This window comes from Vulpes lagopus, chromosome 10 (assembly GCF_018345385.1).
Source record: "Vulpes lagopus strain Blue_001 chromosome 10, ASM1834538v1, whole genome shotgun sequence".
NCBI classification, from domain to species: domain Eukaryota; kingdom Metazoa; phylum Chordata; class Mammalia; order Carnivora; family Canidae; genus Vulpes; species Vulpes lagopus.
The window spans coordinates 94,757,462-94,777,187 of record NC_054833.1 but is presented as its reverse complement, the minus strand read 5'-3'; the positions used below and the strand labels follow the sequence as shown (position 1 = coordinate 94,777,187).

Here is a 19,726-nt window from a genome sequence, read left to right as displayed (position 1 = left end):
GGGAATTAAGGGAGAAGTTATGGTCTCCAAGGCTAGGGGATGCGGATAAGGCCCTTGAGACCAGCTGAGATCGATGGGGTTGGAGTGGCAGAGTAGAGAAACTGGCTTCCATTTGAGTTGGGGTACAAACCTTCACAGTAGTTATGGCAACGATTTTCTGCCATGATGAATCAGTTAGGAAAAATACCACACTGGTTGTTTTATTTCCTAGGATATGGTCATTACTGCCGTCTCCTGCGCTGAAACTAATGATCAACAGGTACATAGTCTGTAACTTAGCCGTTCTGCAGAGAGAGCTCCACCCTCAAGGAATGAACTCATTTTCACATTATCACATCCAAATAACCATCTTTGCACTTAATCTCATTACCTGAGAAACTGCTCTTTGTTCAGCTACAGGTTGACAGGAGAGAAATGCTCCGCAATCTACCCGTTAACCTCAGAAATGCAGAAAAGAACCAAAGGTGTATAGGATTAAACAACTTAAAAAGGCACAGAAGCAAATGCCCAGCACAACAGAAGTCAAAGATGGGAGGCAGTCAGACATGACCAGCTCCATGCACGGCGGGAAGGCAGATGCCTCAGGCCTGTGGCTGCTGCTGGACCCCTGGCCCCTCACTGCTCCCGGGCAAATGGCACGCACCTGTATAGCCCATCTGCCACAGCACATCTGCCTGCAGGGTCTGGGCGACCTGGCGCGGGATGGCTCTCAGCAACCGTCTGCTTGAATGTCTTCCTGTGGCGTGCCAGAATCCAGAGCCCAGGGAGAGACTGGCCCTTCGCAGGGGGCGGGAAGACTGCCACTTCTGGCTCCACCGGGTTTCGTTACAGGGCACCACGGGGTCAGCTAGAGCCGAGGAGAGAAGAGATATGAGAAGCGGAGTGGCACCATCCCAATACCGGCCAGGGAAAGCACTCATCCTGAAAAGAGCTACAATGACTCTGAGACTCTATGTGACAGAAGGTGGGGTTATCTCCCTCTGCCAGAGGATTTTCTCTGTGCACTTACATCTATGGGTATCACTCAGCCATCATTATTACTCCCAAGGTGACCTCTACTGAACATTTTACAACCTACGGAAAGCAGCGGACTGATAAAATGACCACTTTTAAAAAAATAAACTCAATAAACTCGTGACTAAAACTGAAGATATGAGAAACATCTGATTTTTCATGGGGAATGGCAACTTGTCCTCACTGAACGAAAAGCAGCAACAACAAACCACAAGGAAGAGAGTGGCCATGGGATGATGGTTAAGTTTCATAGTGCTGGGTCTCTGGGACATAAAAAGGTACATTATGCCATCCCGCCCATCCCAGTGAAGCATCAGCAGGACCTCTTCCCAACTGTACACTGCTCACTACCCTCAATGTACTGACTAGAGGGTCCCCGTTCCAAGAGCAAGACTAGGAAGCAGTCAGGGAGTTTCTGAGGGCGCTGAACTGTGTCTTCTCTTGATTTTGTGGGTGGATAGCTGGCTGCATATACATCAACACCTGCCAAACTGCCCTGGAAACCAGGAATTTTGCTCTCTACACGCACCTTGCTTTGTGAAAAATGGAAGAAAAATAGTCAAAAAAACACCGCAAGAGTTGTCCTTACCTTTCAGGACCATGCTATCATGAAGAAAAACTGCATCTCAAATCGGTTTTCAGAAGAACACACCTATACTCCTACTACTGACATTCTGTCTTTAACATAAACGACTATCACTTTTATTCCAGGCTAACCAGGCTCACCGGGCTCCCCCATGAAAGCACAGGGAACTGGAAAAACATATAGTTGGGTCAACTCCCATAAGTAATTATTTGCACAAACTGCTTTATTCTGTACTGAACTTGCCATGTTGACTCTGTTAAGTCAATAGCATGGGACAATACCGGAGATGCTGACAAAGAATGGTGTTGACAGCACGTGCGGGTCTGCTCCGTCAGCCTGCAGCAGACCAGACTACACCTAAGTAATGAGCTCGGCTCTGGATCTCATCCATAAGAGCAATTCGAACAACTAGAGAGTCCTGGAAGGAAAGCACTATAACTATGGTGAGAGGGCTTGAACCCGGGCCATGTGAGGGACAGTCCAAGGATCTGGAGAGGAATCCATCAAGCAAGGGGGACACCATGGATATCTTTGAAATGTCTTTACACACTGTCTCGTGGCAAACAGGTTGGCTCTCTCTTCCAGCTCAGGGACAGAGCCAGGGATGGGAGCCAGAGTGGGACAGGTTCCAGCCAAAATAAAGCAGAGCCTTCTCATGAGAGCCAGAGAAATAAGCAATATTTAACATCTACTTACATCCAAAAAACTCTGCTAAGCTCTTACACTTGCACTATTTTATTTCATCTTTGTGAGAACCCTATGAGGTAGGTAGCATTATCTCCATTTTTGGATGGGAAAAATGGAAGCTTACAGGAAAGCCACTCACCACACGAGGTAGCAGATGGCGACAAGACAGACTGGGCCTGTCAGCCGTGCACCACATCCTTAGGGGGTGTCAAGCACCACATCTGACAACCATGGTGAAGAGTGTACAGAAAGGAACCTAACCTCGAGATTCCAGGACTGCTGTGCTAAAATTAGGCATTTCCATGTTTCTTAAAATGTTCTGGGGCTCTTTATGATAAAAAAACAAAGTAAAATAAAAAAGCACAATACATTTATCTGGCTAAGTGCACAAGATTTGGTTTGCTTTTATCTTCCTCGATTGTTTGGAGGCTATTGCTCTTTAAAGAGAAATAGCATCACAAAACATCTGGACTGACAAAGAGAGCTCTGAGGAAGCCAGACACCTGACCTTTGCGGTGCCTCAAGAGCTGGCTTGTCACACTATCCAAATTAGCCTGGCTTTCCCATATGCCCTTACAGGCTGTCAGGGCTAGTTCCTGATGGACAGAGGGAGAAAAGCAAACTTTTATTTCTCTCTCCTTCCAGTGAAAAAATTGACAGTGAATAACAATAAAACTAGTACTTTGTTACTCTAGTTTATCACAAAGAGAAGAAAACCTTTTCTTTGGTAATAAGTATACTTCAGAAAATGTTAAGTGCTAAATATGCAATTTATTATTTAAGGATTAACTACTCTGACAAGCCCAAGTTGCAGAGAAGGAGAGGTGTTCCTCACACCTGTACAGCCTGAGACGTCAGGCCCAGCGAAGGCACACCTGGGCATGGTCGGGAGGCTCTCAGAAAAACAAAATTAAACCTACAGAAAGGATGTTTTACAAGCTGCCTTAAAAATAAAAACACATGCTCACAGAAGCACAGGGCAACCAAACAGGAGACAAAGACCCTGCCTTTCTCTTTAGAATGTGAGGAGTGCTGGGGACTCCAGGCTCCAAGACGAGCCCAGGTGAAAACCACGTCCAGGAGACACAAAGATCCATCGCTCTCCACTGCAAATCTGCAGATATATTCACACCACAAGAGCATGAATTTTGTTTTTTGTCTTTTGTTTTTTAAATTCCTGGCAAGAAAGCGTTCACAATTCATGAAACTAGATGAAGGGACTCAGGTTTACCCAAGCCTTTCCCTGCCAGCCTGCAAGTTTGAAGTTTCTCACAAGGAGGGGGTGGGACACATTCTCTCCCTGAACCCTAGAGAAGCAGAAACTGACAGATGAGCCCGAGGTCACAGTACTCACACTCCGCGTACTTGAGCGAACGGAAGACTTTCCGCTGGGGTGTCACCCGTTTGATGTTGGGATGATCTTCAAGTGTCAGCAGCCCCGCTTTCTGTTTTTCTTTTATCTGAATCACCTCAAAATCACTAGGGTAGTCACTGGATGGGTTGTTTCGAGGAATGATTCTCCAATTGTCTATTTCACTGCTCTTCAGCGCACTTGAAATAAAAGAATTTCTAGCTTTGGCTGTAAAGTATCCATTGAAAGCCACGATGTATTCTGAAATCAATGACCACAAATAAAAATAAGGATTTATATCCGTGTATTGTAACCTAAGAATTATCTACTCTAAAATTTCCCTGGTAAAAGAAAACTTACAGATCTTAAAGCCTATAGCAGAAGGAGCAGTAAACCAAAAGACTGGTTTAAATGTCCTACACAGCAGTTTCTGAAGCTCTGAGTTAAAATGATCTGTATGAATGCCCTGATCACAGGACACAACTTAAAATCAGATACCTGTGTTATTTTTCAAAAAGCAAAGATTAATAGAATGCTGAATATATGGCAAATAAATGCATGTAACTTTTTCAAACAGGAAAGAGAGATTCAGAAGGCTTAGTTTTATTTTACTGAAATAGTAAGAAAATTTAGAGTGGATCAGAGAAGACTATGGGTTTATTTATATCTGGTCACCTCAGCTTCAGCACCTCCCCACTCCTCACTCTCAGCAACTACAATGGCACCTGTTCCACAGAATCAGGTTTTAGGAAGTAATTCAGAATGCCGATGTCCTTGCCTCACAGAAGCTACCTATACCAGGAGAGCAAACTTCAGCAGAGTAAACATCCAAGCGCTGTGTGCTTGCCTCATTTGAAATTTATGTAGAAAAGAGGGAAATCTCTTTTTTGGCAAAAGCTACTAAAGTTAAGTTTTTAAAAAAAATGGGGAGGGGGACTAAAATAATATCATTACCATATTCCACAACCGTTGAGGAGAATTCCACCTTCAATGTCAGGTGGGAACAGCCAGGGCACGGGGCCTTTTCGAAAGATGTCTTCTCCAATCTGTCACCCAGATGTTTCTTCCCACAGAGCAAAACTACTAGCAGGAGCAGCCAGATGTTGACAAGCTTCATGGTCGTAAGTAAATATGGTCATAAAATCGCATAAATTCAAATCACACTTTTTTCTTCCTTGATTATAAGTTAATTTTTGTTTCAGCAAAAAGCTGAAACATCATTGATCAGCCATTTTACAGTCTTGTCCAACGTAAATAAAAGTTAAATTTCATGGCCTTTTGTGGTTTGGCCTGGAAAGAGGCTTTCATTTCTTTCTTCGTTTCTTCTCCATCTTGGGCCTCGGGCTCCTCTCACTCTGGCCCAGACAACTGAGTCCTACACTCCATCTGCAGCACAGAAACACAGTGCAGCGGGGCGAGCAGTCACTCTGGGAGCTGTGAGTGGTCTACAAAACAAAGCGAGCCAGGCAGGAGTCAGTGCTACCGAAGGCCAGAGGGCCACAAAGATGCCCATTTAGATGATGAGACAGACTGCTGCAGCTCAGGCACGAAACACCTTATTATTTCTCTATCTCGTTACTCCTCACTTCTCTCCGGGGAGAAAGCATTTTAAGACAGCTTCAAAAATAAGAAAGGATAGAATAAATAGAAAAACTGAGCATAACCAATGATGCCAGGAATACTGAGCCCCAGAGCAGCCAGAGAGAAGGAGGGATCCCGGTCCTGCACTTCCCCTCCTCTGCTTCTACCTCAGATTCTCTATTCTCATCATTTGTAAACCGTTGTCTCCAGGGCTCTTCTCCAATAGCACTTTAATTATTTTTTAAGTAGGCACCATACCCAGCGTGGAGCCCATTGTGGGGCTTTAACCCATAGCCCTGAGATCTTTTTCTTTTTCTTTTTCCTTTTTTTAGATTTTATGTATTTATTCATGAGACACACAGAAAGAGAGGCAGAGACACAGGCAGAGAGAGAAGCAGGCTCCTCGCAGAAGCCTGATGCGGGACTCAATCCCCGCACTGGGATCACGTGCTGAGCTGAAGGCAGACACTCAACCACGGAGCCACCCAAGCATTCCAGCCCTGAGATCTTTAACCCATGACCCTGAGATCAAGATCTGAGCTGAGACCAAGAGTCGGGACAGCTTAACCAACTGAGCCACCCAAGCATCCCTCCAACAGCAGTGTAATTCGCCATAAATTTTACCAAATCTTCAGGCAAAAGCTTGGTAAACATCCTCACTTTCTTACCATAAAATAATACCTAAGAACAAACTAATTTCCATACAGGTCAAATCCTTGCCACTTTCTTTTAAAGAAACTATACTTTAAAACTATTCAAACTACACCTTTCAGATTTTGAAATAGTCCCTGCGAAGAGAACATAGAAGGGTCATCAAATTTATTTTACATGAAGCCTCACCTTAAAGAAATCTAACCCACTAAATAGGTTATAAAACCAGATTACTTCTTTACTGGAAGCAATATAAGAGAACAGTTTGCGAGATACACTGCTGCCAAAGAAAAGTGTTATCTGAGTGTTAAATTACACATGGGCACAGATACCTTTCAAGTACCTGAATGGCATGAAAACTGATCATTCTTCACAATGAAAAAAGGAATGAAAAAAGCAGTTAAAAAAAAAAGAAAAAGACACTGACTGTAGCGTGTCCAGAAAAATCTGTTGCTCTGATCCCACCAGAAACATAAATAATCCCAGCAAGGGAAACACAAATCCATGAAACAAGATGGCCTTACACTGCTAACTTGTTTCTAAAAAGAAAACACTTAAAAAATAAAAATAAAAAAATAAAAAGAAAACACTTAGGACCAGGAGTCCGTGAGGTAACAAATTATCAAAACCCTTTCTTCTGGCAGAAACTGGTGCTTTAGAGTAACAAAAACTTTGTGGTTTCTGTAACTATTGATATGTGTGTCTATACACAGAAAAATACCCATAAAGTTAGAGTACCTAAAAAAGTTTGAAAGGTTAGTTTTTAGGACTTCACTACTATAATAACACACAATCGGGATGCCTGGATGGCTAGGTGGTTTAGGGGCATGATCCTGGAGTCCCAGGATCAAGTCCCACATCAGGCTCCCTGCATGGAGCCTGCTTCTCCCTCTGCCTGTGTCTCTGCCTCTCTCTGTGTGTCTCTCATAAATAAATAAATAAATAAATAAAATATTTTTTTTTTAATAAATAAAATCTTTATAAAAAATGTGTAATACACAATTCTGAAAAGCACGGCTTCTCTGGCACTGGAGACTAAGGTTGGATGAATGGAGCTTGTCGGATGGAAATGAAATTTTTTTTTTTAAAGTTTTTTTTTTAAACTTTTATTATTTATGATAGTCACAGAGAGATAGAGAGAGAGGCAGAGACACAGGCAGAGGGAGAAGCAGGCTCCATGCACCAGGAGCCCGACGTGGGATTCGATCCCGGGTCTCCAGGATCGCGCCCTGGGCCAAAGGCAGGCGCCATACTGCTGTGCCACCCAGGGATCCCTGGAAATGAAATTTTAAAAGTTATTTCCATGCCAACGTAAAGAACAACACTGAAAATACTAACCATGAAAACAAATTAAAACCAAAAATCGGAACAGAAAGATCAAAGAACAGCAACAACAGGGTACACTGAAAAAGACACTCCAACATATTTCATAGCAACCCACTTGGGAGTCCCAATTTTTTCTGTTTATATTTGATACTTGCAGGAATGGGGTATCCCAAAATATAATCACATGAAGCACATACCTTCCTTAATTATAGTATGAGTGGTCATAGGAGATAAAGCTCATCACTGATGAGGTCTGTTATATTAAATGAACTTAAATCTAAAAAATATTTATTTATATTTAAAGATTTTATTTATTCATAAGAGACACAGAGAGGCAGACACAGGCAGAGGGAGAAGCAGGCTCCATGCAGGAAGCCTGATGTGGGACTTGATCCCGGGACTCTAGGATCATGCCCTGGGCAGAAGGCAGGTACTAAACTGCTGAGCCAGCGAGGCATCCCTCCAAAAAAGATTTAAACAGGTCTCTCAGTCAAGGCAATTTTTTTTTTTAATTTATTTATTCATGAGAGAGAGAGAGAGGCGCAGAGACACAGGCAGAGGGAGAAGCAGGCTCCATGCAGGAAGCCTAATGTAGGGACTCGATCCCGGGTCTCCAGGATCACGCTCTGGGCTGAAGTTGGCGCTAAACCGCTGAGCCGCCCAGGTTGCCCTCAAGGCAAGTTAAAAAATAATAATAATAAACAGAAGAAATCTCTTAAGTTCTTCTGCCTGGAGCTAAAGAATCTACTACATATTTGCGTTACATGTAACAAATATTAGCAAGTGATACTAGTAAGCAAATCTTAGACCTTACTGTGTCAGATCAATTTTATTAAACTTATTCCAAAATAATTCACACACAGGTACAGACAGCGACCTCATACTGTGGCCCGTGCAGAAGAGATGGATGACATTGTCCTACAACTGGGCCAGGAGACAGACTTCGTAAAACAGAGAAACAGGAAGAAAAGGTTAGGGGGTTTTTAAACTTTAAAGATGCCTAAGATAGTCAAGATAATAAAATTTTGGGAGTTCTTTCCCAAACAGAAAAATGTAATTTTTTAGGTTTTTGAAAACAGGACACTGCAATAGCACTAAGACAGTCTCTCTTAATTTATGTATTAAATCACACCATTTTATTTTTATTTTTATTTTTTTAATTTTTATTTATTTATTTATGATAGTCATACAGAGAGAGAGAGAGAGAGGCAGAGACACAGGCAGAGGGAGAAGCAGGCTCCATGCACTGGGAGCCTGATGTGGGATTCGATCCCGGGTCTCCAGTATCGCGCCCTGGGCCAAAGGCGGGCGCCAAACCGCTGCGCCACCCAGGGATCCCAAATCACACCATTTTATATTACACTTACCAAGTCTCTAAGATGTGATCCAGCAAAGAAGCTGACAATAAACACAAACAGCTAACCAAAGTGCAGGAAAACACCAAAGGAGGGGCACACATGCAGGGCCAGGACATTGCACTGAGAGCTGTTCTGGGTCAAACAGGAGGCTTCTGCTGATGACAGGGATGGCAGCCAGCTCTGGCAGACCCTGAGCTGGTAGGACCGGAAGTAGGGAAATAAGGAAGAAGTGGAGCAGCTTAAACAAAGCTACATCAGAGACCAGAAAAAACCAACATGTATGTAAAGGATCTGCCAGCCATCCGCATGAGGAGGGAGGCCACGGGACACCAATCTGGAGGTGGAGAGACGGTGGGAAGCAGGCTCCTCAAGCAGGTGCAAACTCTGCACGGACCATGCAGGAAGCAATGGGAATGGGGTATGCAGATAAAACAGCCGGGTGGAGCTGCTGAGCAGCTCTGCTCACTGGCCCGACTCCTTTACAGTGCAAGGCCGGAGAGCCAGGTACTGGACAGGCAGCACCAACACAGCAGCAAACCAAACCCACCCCAGCCGGGCCCACCAGGCAGAGTACTGCGGGCACTGGGGCAGCTGAGCCCCTGCTTCGTGTAAGGGAAGGAGAGAAGCCTGTGAGGCTGGAGCAGGGTGAAGGATGCAGAAATCAGAAGCCAAATGGGAGAAATGACAGATGGGGAGACGGGCCAGGGAGGGCCTGGCAGGTCAGAGGAAGGACCTCAGCTTTTACCCCAAATGGGAGGAAAAGCAGGATCTGAGCAGAGAGGTGACCCAAACCAGGGGGTCAGGTCACAGTAACTAGCTTGCTCCGGCTTCTGGATGGAAGGGGGGGTACAGCCGACGCAGGAGACCGACTGGAAGGCCCCTGTGATGATGGGGGCTCAAGCCAGGCTGAGGCAGGAGGGATGATGGGGGTGGCGAGACAATCTGCTGACAGCCAGATTTGGGAGGTGCATATGTGAGGAGCCAAGGACATCAAGGCCTTTCACCTCAACAAAGATGGTATTTGCCCATCTGAGATGGAGAAGATGCAGGAAGAGCTGGTTTGGGGAACACCAGCAGGTACCGTACTCTGACCATGTGAAAACTAGAGCAAGCATTAGTGCTGGGAGTACATGGTTCAGGGCAGAAAGGAATAGTAAGGTCAAAAGACCCCAAAATCTGGGGAGAAATAATTTCCATAATAAACAGGTCAGTTGAAAGAGATTGCTGGTTTAGTAATTAAAAGGTTCAGACAAAAGAGCAAATAGCAGCCTGCCCCAGCCTTCAAATCCACCAGTGGCTGGAAGGCACTTCCAAGTAGAAAAATCCCCATAGTTATCCTATGGGGATAACTGTCAGATTGGAAATAATGGGACAAGGAGATACCTCTCAGTTTTATTTGGATACAGGTGACCTACTCACATTCTTTGAAGGTGAACTAAAATCTAGGTTCTAAGAAGACAGGCTCCTAAAGACCCAAGGCTGCTAAAAAATTCTGACAAGATACTGAAGTTTCTATGCTCTCCCAATCCCAGAATAAGAGGGCTCCAAATATAAATTTGCTTTGGAGGGGATCCCTGGGTGGCGCAGTGGTTTAGCGCCTGCCTTTGGCCCAGGCGCGATCCTGGAGACCCGGGATCGAATCCCACGTCGGGCTCCCGGTGCATGGAGCCTGCTTCTCCCTCTGCCTATGTCTCTGCCTCTCTCTCTCACTGTGTGCCTATCATAAATAAATTAAAAAAAAATTTTTTTTTAAATAAATAAATAAATTTGCTTTGGAGAAAACAAAAATGCCACCAGGGGTACAAAGGCTGGTGAATGATGCCATGGGCACTGGGATCAGATCAGCCACTACACCACTGGCCTATTTTAAAGACAGCCAGGCCCCACTGACTACTCCCCCCCTGGGGTTTTGTTTTTTGTTTTTTGTTTTTTTTAAATTTTATTTATTTATTTATTTATTTATTTATTTATTTATTTATTGGGGGGGGGGCAGAAACATAGGTAGAGGGAGAAGCAGGCTCCATGCAGGGAGCCCCACACAGGACTTGATCCCAGGTCTCCAGAACCACCCTGGACTGAAGGTGGCACTAAACCACTGAACCACCCGGTTCCCTCCCCTTCCCCCCCATCTCCACCCCTGCCTGGGGCTTTAAAGAGACGGAACTACCTTTGCCTAAAACATCCACTCACCTATGTCAACAATGGATATCCTTCTTCCGGCCCCATCTCCCACTACACAAGGCAAACCTGCTGAGCATTTCCCCCCCAAGACAGCTTCACCATCTAGTGAGAAGCATGGAGGCAGCAATGAGTACAGAGCATGTAAATACAGACACAGACATATACCAACAGAAAAGAAACACTTTTTAACAAGAGCTCTACCTTTCCTTTTCTTCCTCCCTTTCTGCACAATTCAGCTGCTGAGGGCAAGAAGGTTGGGTGCTGGTGGAGACCCACCAGCCTGGGGTGGGGTGATGGCATCCTGAGAGGGTGAGGAAGGTGTGCAGAGCAGAGGTACCCGGTGACAGTGTTGGAGCCTAAGTGGGGTGATGGCAGTGAAAACAGGAAATTGATTTGATCAAACAAATATTTCCAGATAACAGGATGCAGCTTTGTCACTGCCAGAAAAGTCACAGGTATGAAAAAGGAAAAAAACCTTAAAGATCTATGCAGGATCAGACTGAACTTGGAAATACTGGTGTGAACTCCAGGTTCTCAATATATGGGACAGACAGGTAAAAACGAACAAATGGAAGCATGTGTACATACATACACAAACACACGTACATTTCCTAGCTCTGCCGACTGCAAGGACACAGGAGTAGTGACAGCCCAACAGGAGGGAGCCCATCTTGTTTCCAGAACTGGTTTCTTTTTTTTTTTTTTTTTTGAAGATTTATTTATTCATAGAGACAGAGAGAGAGAGAAGGGGGTGGGCAGAGACACAGGCAGAGGGAGAAGCAGGCACCATGCAGAAAGCCCGACGTGGGACTTGATCCCAGGGTCTCCAAGATAAGGCCCTGGGCTACAGGCGGTGCTAAACCGCTGTGCCACCGGGGCTGCCCATCTTTTTTTTTTTTTTTTTTTTTTTAAGATTTACTTATTCATTTGAGAGAGAGAGAGAGACAGGTTCACATGAGCGGGAGAGAAACTCAAGCAGACACCGTGCTGAGTGCAGAACCCAATGTGGGGCTTGACAAGCCAATGGTCAGACTTGAGCTGAAACCAAGAGTCCAAGGCTTTAACTGACTGCACCACCCAGGAACCTCCTCAGAACTAGTTTTCTAAATGCCATTCTTCACTGCAAGAAATCAGGCTCCTCGGAGACACGGCTAGCTCCAGGTGAGTGGGCAGGTGAGTCTGGAGCATCTTGTGCCAGAAAGTGAGAAAGCACTCAAAGAATAATGGGAGTGTGTCTGAGGAACACAGAGGCCAGCGTGGAACAAACTGAGCACCAAAATAAATAATGAAAGTAACATGTTAACCCACCAAAGAAAATATAAAACAAAAATCCACAATAACATTTACAAATAAAATAAACTGAAAGTTTGAAGAAGCCAGTGTCAGTTGTGGGGTTCCTGCCAAAGATTACAACTGTAATCACATCATGAGGAAACATCAGAACCCAATCAAAGGACATTCTTCAAAATAAACTGGTCTGGAATTTTCAAAATTACCAAGGTAACGAAAGCCAAGGAATGGCTGAGACACAGCTCCAGACTGAAGGAGATGCAGGAGACGTGACCGGTAACTGAACTCGAGGTTCTCCACTAGATCCCTTTGCTGTGAAGACATTGCTGAAACACTGGCAAACCTGAATGGGGACTGCCTGGGAGGAGAGAGCAGGGGTGTATCAAGACTAATTTCCTGATCTGAAGGCTGTGCTCTGATTATGTAAGGAGGACTTTGCTTGCAGGAAATGCCCAGTGAAGTATTGAGGGATAATGGGTATCAGGTCTTCAAGTTACTTTCAAAAGGTTGAGAGGGCGAAAAAACGCTTTGTGCTGTTTCTGGAACCTTTCTGGTGGGTTGAAATCATTTCCAAAATATGCACAAAATAAAAAAGAAGTTTTGTATTTAGTCTCAGCGGCTAGGAATGAATGAGAAGGAGGGGAGAATTAAATTTTGAAAATTGGTGGGGAGGACAATTTTAGCCTCTTTCCTGATAATCAGTCTGAGCGGCCCACTGTGTGCACGACCAGACTAAATACCATGTCAGACAGACACACACACACGTCAAGGGTTACACAGAATGACATCCCAACAGCCCAACCGACGGGACTGAGCTGCTCACAGTGAAATTCAAACTCGTTCTAATGAATTGACAGGACCCCTGAGGAGATTCATGGTAAAGTAAATTTCTATTAAAACTGAAGTGTTTAAAAAACAAAAAAAAAAGCTGAAGCGTTTCCACAATTTACATAACAATCAAGGAACTTCTTGAAAACTGAAGTATAACTGACACAGAATACCCTATTAGCTTCAGGCATACATCATACTGCTTTGATACTGTCATGGGTTGGGAATGGTCCCCCTAGTCTGGTTACCAGCTATCACTATACGACGTTATTACAGTGCAGGCTGAGCCTGACTCCCCCTGACTTCCGTATAACTGGATGTCTGGACCTCTTAATCCCCTTCAGCTATTTCTCCTGCGCCTCAACCCCTCCCCATGCTGGCAACCAGTAGTTTCTTATATCCAACGGCTTCTATTTGTTTTGTTAGTCAAAATCAAGTAATAGTGTGAAAGACATACATGGAGACACCAACATAAAACACAAATTATGTTTCAGAATTCAATCCAATAAACCGAGGACTCTCATATGTTGCTAATGATTGTAAAAAAAAAAAAAAAACTCATGTTACCTTTTATTTTTAAGATTTTATTTATTTATTCATGAGAGACACACACACAGAGAGAAAGAGGCAGAGACACAGGCAGAGAAATAAGCAGGCTCCATGCAGGGAACCCGACACGGGACTCAATCCCGGGTCCCCAGGATCAGGCCCTGGGGTGACAGTGGCGCCAAACCGCTGAGCCACTCGGGCCGCCCTCCTGTTACCTTTTATTTATTTATTTTTTTAATTTTTTTTTAAAATTTATTTATGATAGTCACAGAGAGAGAAAGAGAGGCAGAGACACAGGTGGAGGGAGAAGGAGGCTCCATGCACCGGGAGCCTGATGTGGGATTCGATCCCGGGTCTCCAGGATCGCGCCCTGGGCCAAAGGCAGGCGCCAAACCGCTGCGCCACCCAGGGATCCCCTCCTGTTACCTTTTAGAAGGGTCACTTACCAACATGCATTATAAAAGCCTTAAAAATGGAAGTAAAACCCTTTCCTAATAAATCCAGCAATAACAACAAAAACTAGCACACGGAGCATTTATCCTGTGACAGACACTATTTCAAGCAATTTGCACGTATTAACTCACTGAATCTTCACAATCTGGACTAAACCCCACTTTCAGATGAAAACACGAAGGCGCCCAAGATTGGGGATAGGGGGGGTACCCATCACCAGGCCTGGAGCCATGTGGCAGTGAGTGAGAAAGCTGGACTGGGAACTTGAGCAGTCTGGCATGGAAACCACACTCTTAAGAGGTAGGTCACCCTGCTTTTCTAAAATCTCTCCTAGAGGGGAACCTGGGTGGCTCAGTCTTTTAAGCATCTGACTCTCAGTTTTGGCTCAGGTCATATTCTCAGGCTCATGGGACTGAGCCCCCAGTCAGGCTCCACACTCAGCCTGGAGTCGGCTTGAGACTCTCTCTCCCCATCTCGCGCTGCCCCTCCCCCCAGCTCACAAGCACATGCATGCTCTAAAATAAATATTTAAAAAAAAAATAATAAAATCTTCCCTTGAAATTCATTCCATAAAAGTGTGAATCTGAAAGCATACAATGATTTGCACCCAAAATTATAACCAGGAAAAATCAGAGACCATCTAAATGTACAACAAGAGACTGGCTAATTAATTAATTAACCCATACTATGGAAGAACGCTGTGTAGCAATTTCAAATTATGTCCTCTGGAAGCTTGAATAATGGTCCCCCAAAGATATCCACATCCTTATCCCCAAAACCTGTAAATGTTACTTTATATGGCCAAAGAGATTTTGCAGGTATGATTAAACTAAGGATCTTGAGATGGGGAAGGTAGTCTGGACTATTCCGATGGGACCAATGTAATTACAAGTCTTTACAAGAGGGAGGCAGCTACTCCACTGGCAGCAGGAGAGGAGATGATGGAAGCCAGAAACTGAGGTAATCAGAGAAAGAGGCCAGGAGCCTAAGAACACAGGTGCCCCTAGAAACTGAAAAAGAGAAGGAAATAATCTCTCCTGGAGCCTCCATAAGGAATGAAGTCCTGCCGACACCTTGACGTCAGCCCAGTGAGATTGATTTTGGACTACTGACCTCTAGAACTGAAAGGTAATAAATTGGTGCTGTTTTAAACCACTAAGTTTGTAGAAATTTGTTAGAGCAGCCATAGGTCTTGAACATATTTCCCAAAGAATATGGGGAAATACTAGTGCAATATTAAGTAAGACAGTTCATGGATCCAAGTTTCGATTTTTAAATCATGCATCTATATGCACAGAGGAAAAAGAACAGGAAAAGATCTCTGCCTCGAGGTAACAGTGGTCCTACCTCTCAATGCTATAGGTACAAGGAGTTATTTTCTTAGTTCTAGCCATTTACATTTTTACAAAAAGCCTATGTTACACTTTCATAATTAGATGAAATATAATTAGATAAAATATCCTTAAAATAAATCTTATAGGGACGCCTGGGTGGCTCAGGGTGTGATCCCAGGTCTAGGGATGGAGTCCCACATAGGTTTCCCTGTGAGGAGCCTGCTTCTCCGTCAGTCTATCTCTCCGCCTCTCTCTGTGTCTCTCATGAATAAATAAAATCTTCAAAAAAAATAAAAAATAAAAAAATAAATCTTATAGAAAAACAAATTTTCTGGTAATATAGTGACACAAAGATTCAAAGTATATTAAAGATTTTGTTTTTTAAAAAATAATCTTATTTTTAAGTAATCTCTAAGATGCCTAAAATGGGGTTCGAACTCATGACCCTAAGATCAAATCACACACTGCACCGAGACAGCAAGGGACCCCAAAGATTTGCTTTTATCTGTACATATAGTAGAGCTTAAAAGGGATCTATTTCCTAGGAATTGTGTTAAAAAATCTGTGTCTACCTTAGAGCTCCAGGGCAAATTTTTTGCTCATTTACTCTGAACAGGCTTATCATGCACCATATCATCTACTTACAGGGCCCAGTCAGGGCTGTTACTAGATCCACTGTTTACTGGACTTAATTGTTATAATTTTTTTTATATAGAAGAACTGGTGATCTTTCCATACAAAGGTACTCTTAAAAGATGGTATTTGTACAATTATGGATTTTCTGTATGCCTCTAACACAGGTATAATAAAAGAAAACAAAAAATATCTGACATCAAATCCAAAATGGAAAATAAACAGTTCAAACAATATACACCAGGAAGAAGATTTTTTTGAGCTATGTGTAAAAAGGAGAGCAAGTAGAGGAAATGTGTAACTTGGACAAACAACTGGTCTGACGACTAACATTCCTTGCAGCTCTGAGGTTTTTCTACTTTGCATTATAAAAGCATATCACTTAGATTCGAATTCTGGGCATAGCTAAGATATACCCGAAATCCTTTCTCTACAAATAAGAACACTTTTCAGGGGAGAGAAAATTACTTGTATCACCGATAGTCACCTAATTATGCCGACTCGCCAGCTTTTTTTAATGAACCTTTACTGAAATAGCTCCAGAGAAAAATGAATTGTGTTTAGGTCATGGAAGGGTAGCATTCAGTTCAATTAAACATTAGTTGTAAAAGTACCACTTTCGTAACTAATCGCATACTTGGCTGTACTACCATTGTTTAATCCGCTAACATTTAACCAGTGCCAGACTGCACTATCTTGAAATATAAAGGTGTATTCTTCCGCCTGACTGAACCATTCCTTCTGGCACATTCTGTCCATTAGTAGGTTTTGTAAGGGGACAAAACAAATAATTCAGCCCAAAGAGTCAACAGTGTCAGAGTGAGGAGGTACTGGGCTACACCATCCTTTCGCAGGTGCTCTGCCCGTCTCCTTACTCTCCTGATCCTTCAGCCGTCCAGTACTGGCTAGCCGCACCAGGCAGGCACCTCACACTCCGCACTTGCCTCATTTTACTGAAACTCATTTCCTTAGGCAAAGACATCAGATTAATATATCTAGGTAAGAGATCTCTGCAGTACATCAAAACTGATGAGGCCACAGGGAAGGGAACACTGACAGGGCTGTTTCTACCAGCTCCTTGACCTGTCTAGACACAGGCATGAGGCTGATGGAGACCAAGGTCCCCACCCAAATACCAAACGGAAGGTCTAACCTCCCATCCTTTTCTGTTTTGTTTTTTGAGATTTTATTTGTTCATGAGAGACACGGAGAGAGGCAAAGACATAGGGAGAGGGAGAAGCAGGCCCCCTGTGGGGGAGCCTCAGGTTGGACTCCATCCCAGGACACCAGCATCACGATGGGAGCCAAAGGCAGATGCTCAATCTCTGAGACACCCAGGTGCCCCTACCTCCCATCCCTGATTAATAGTTCAGGTCACCAAGGGTGGGAGGAGTCAACTGTTTCCAATAAAACACAAACAACATCTCAACTCTCTCCTGGTGCAAAAAGGCAGGTGCAGGGGATCCCTGGGTGGCGCAGCAGTCTGGCGCCTGCCTTTGGCCTAGGGCGTGATCCTGGAGACCCGGGATCGAATTCCACGTCGGGCTCCCGGTGCATGGAGCCTGCTTCTCCCTCTGCCTATGTCTCTGCCTGTGTCTCACAGTCTCTCTCTGTGTGACTATCATACATAAATTAAAAAAAAAAAAAAGGCAGGTGCAAATCTCCCCCTGAAAGCCCCACTGATGAAAACCTGGGGCAGTTTACCTAAGTGTTCACACTTCTTTGGTTTTGTTACTCTGTTTGTGACACTTACCTGCCACACAAAAGGGCGGTGGGTAGGGCAGAGCGGTAACCACCCACCAGAATGATGGAAGATGGGATCAAACAACACATGAATTTGAAGGCAAGGCTAAAAAGTTCTTAGCCAGAGGAGCTCCAACTTGGTCCCATGGGGCCCCAGGCACTTCAACGGCTCTGCCACCACTAACTTACAATGTCTTTTTCACGGATGCGACCAACCCTTGAATATGAGACACACACAGGGAATGCAACGGAGCGACCTAACGGGCTAGAGTCCCCTAAGGCTGCTCTCCGACACCGCGTACAAACCCACCTCAATGAAGTATTCAAAAGACACAAGTCTAGGGAGTCAGAGAGCAGATTAGTGGTTGCCTGGGGCTGGGGTGGAAAATGGGGAGTGACTGCAGCTGGGCAGGGGCAGGGACCTTTTTGGGGGGTCAGACATGTCCTACAAGTGGGTCGTGGTGACGACTGCACAACTCTGCACGGCTACTGCCGAACACACACACACCCCGGAGTCAGCACACTCAAAGTGAGTGAATTTTATGCTATACGTGAATTTTAGGTCAACAAAGCTCCGACATAGAATTTTTATAAAAAATGTGTTCTGCAGATTAAAAAGTCGGCGAGAACCAGCGCTCCGCGGTGCCCGCTCGTGCACAAACGCAGCGAGACCCCGCGGCGGGAGCGCGGCCGGCGCGGCGAGGACCGGAGCGCCTGGGGCATCGGCTCCGCAGGGCGCAGCCGCGGGCGCACGCCGCTCGGGACCCCGAGCACGGAGCGCGCCCCCGGCCCCCCGGCCCCCGGTCCCCCGCCCCCCCACGGCCCTCCCGGGCTCCCGCCGCACGGGGGCACCTCGGCACGCACGGCCCTGGCCGCCGCCGGCACGGCAGGCCCAGACCCCGGGCTGGCACAGGACGGGACGGCACAGCTTCCCACGGCCGCTCAGAGCCCGACCGCGCGGGGACCCCTGGCGCGCGGGGGGCGGGGGGCGGCGGGGCCGGCGCGGGGGGCGGGGGGCGGGGGGCTCCCGGGCTCCAGGCGCGCGGAGGCCCCGGGCCCGGCCCCGCCGCCCCCCGCCCTCCGCCCTCGGGGCCTGGCGCGGCCGGCCGCACAGGTCGGGGGGACGTGGCGCCCGGGGCCGCGAGCCGCGAGCCGCCGCCTTACCTACCCGCGACCGCCTCAGGCTCGGGGCCGGCGGCCCGGGGATAACGGCGCCTCCGCGGCCAACACGCCTCGCGTCTCCATTCGGGGCTGTTTACTCCCAACTCTCGCGAGACTACGCGACCGGGGCGGGGAGATCGACGGCCGGGAGCGCCCCCCCCTCCCCCCGCCGCTGTGCGTCCCCTGCGTGCCCCGCGCGGACCTGCGTGCGCTCCGGACGCCGGGCGGGGGCCTGCGGGCGGGGGCCTGCGGGCGGGGGCCGGGGCCGGGAGGGCGGGCGGAGATCTCGCGACACTTGCGGCCCGGGGCGGGGCGGGGCGGGGGGCGTGGCCAACCTGCCGAGTCGGGTCTCCCCCCGGGGGCGGCGGCACCCGGGACGCTGGGCCTCGGGGCCCAGGGAGGGCGATCCCGGCGGGTCGGCCTGCAGGTACCGTAAACGCCCGCGGCGGGGCGGCCGGGAGGCACCGCGGCTCGCGCTCTGCCAGCCTGTGCGCACCCGCCTTGCCGGGCGGAGCGGGGACCCTAGGACGGCGGGCTGCGCTCTGCCCACCTGTTGAACGGCCCACACGGGGCGCTGGGTCCCAGGTCGGGGGCAGCAAGCACGTGTTTGGCGATACTTTTGGAAAATGACGAGCAGTGCAGCCAGACCCGTTTGTGTCGTGTGTGAACGTTCCCCCGCCCTCGATGACAAAGCGCAGCGCCCCGTACTTGCTATGCCCGGCGGGCAGCACACCACCATCTAGCTCTGATCCGGGCAGGTGGCACCCCGGCTACTCGTACCTCACCTTCCCGACCCACAGGGGCATTATACCCGCCCGACGAAGTGAGGGTTAATGAGACGCCAATAAACAATGGTGCTTACAGCGAGACCCTCCCCATTCTGAGATCGCATCAATGTTAGCAACTTGCAGAGAATTCTTGGCTTTTTCCCATTGGTAGATCCTCAAAGTTAAGCAGTCCCTGCTGCCACCACGCATTGCACTTGATCTTAAACTTAACT

General features: G+C 46.6%; 1 protein-coding gene across 3 annotated transcripts in view; it reads right to left on the bottom strand.

Annotated features, from left to right (window-relative positions):
* Nucleotides 1-18,881, bottom strand: part of MBTPS1 (membrane bound transcription factor peptidase, site 1) — a 54,247-nt gene extending 35,366 nt beyond the window's left edge. Inside the window, exons 1-4 of one of the 3 annotated variants that reach the window (XM_041770940.1) lie at nt 18,734-18,881; nt 4,593-5,083; nt 3,642-3,899; nt 644-847 (exon numbers count right to left, since the gene is read on the bottom strand). In XM_041770940.1, coding sequence (XP_041626874.1) covers nt 644-847; nt 3,642-3,899; nt 4,593-4,755 — 625 coding nt within the window. In that variant the 5' untranslated portion in view covers nt 4,756-5,083; nt 18,734-18,881. Of the gene's footprint in view, nt 1-643; nt 848-3,641; nt 3,900-4,592; nt 5,084-18,729 lie in introns of those variants that run through there. The other 2 variants (XM_041770941.1, XM_041770942.1) reach the window with 2 other exon arrangements.
* Between the last annotated feature and the right edge of the window lie 845 nt (nt 18,882-19,726).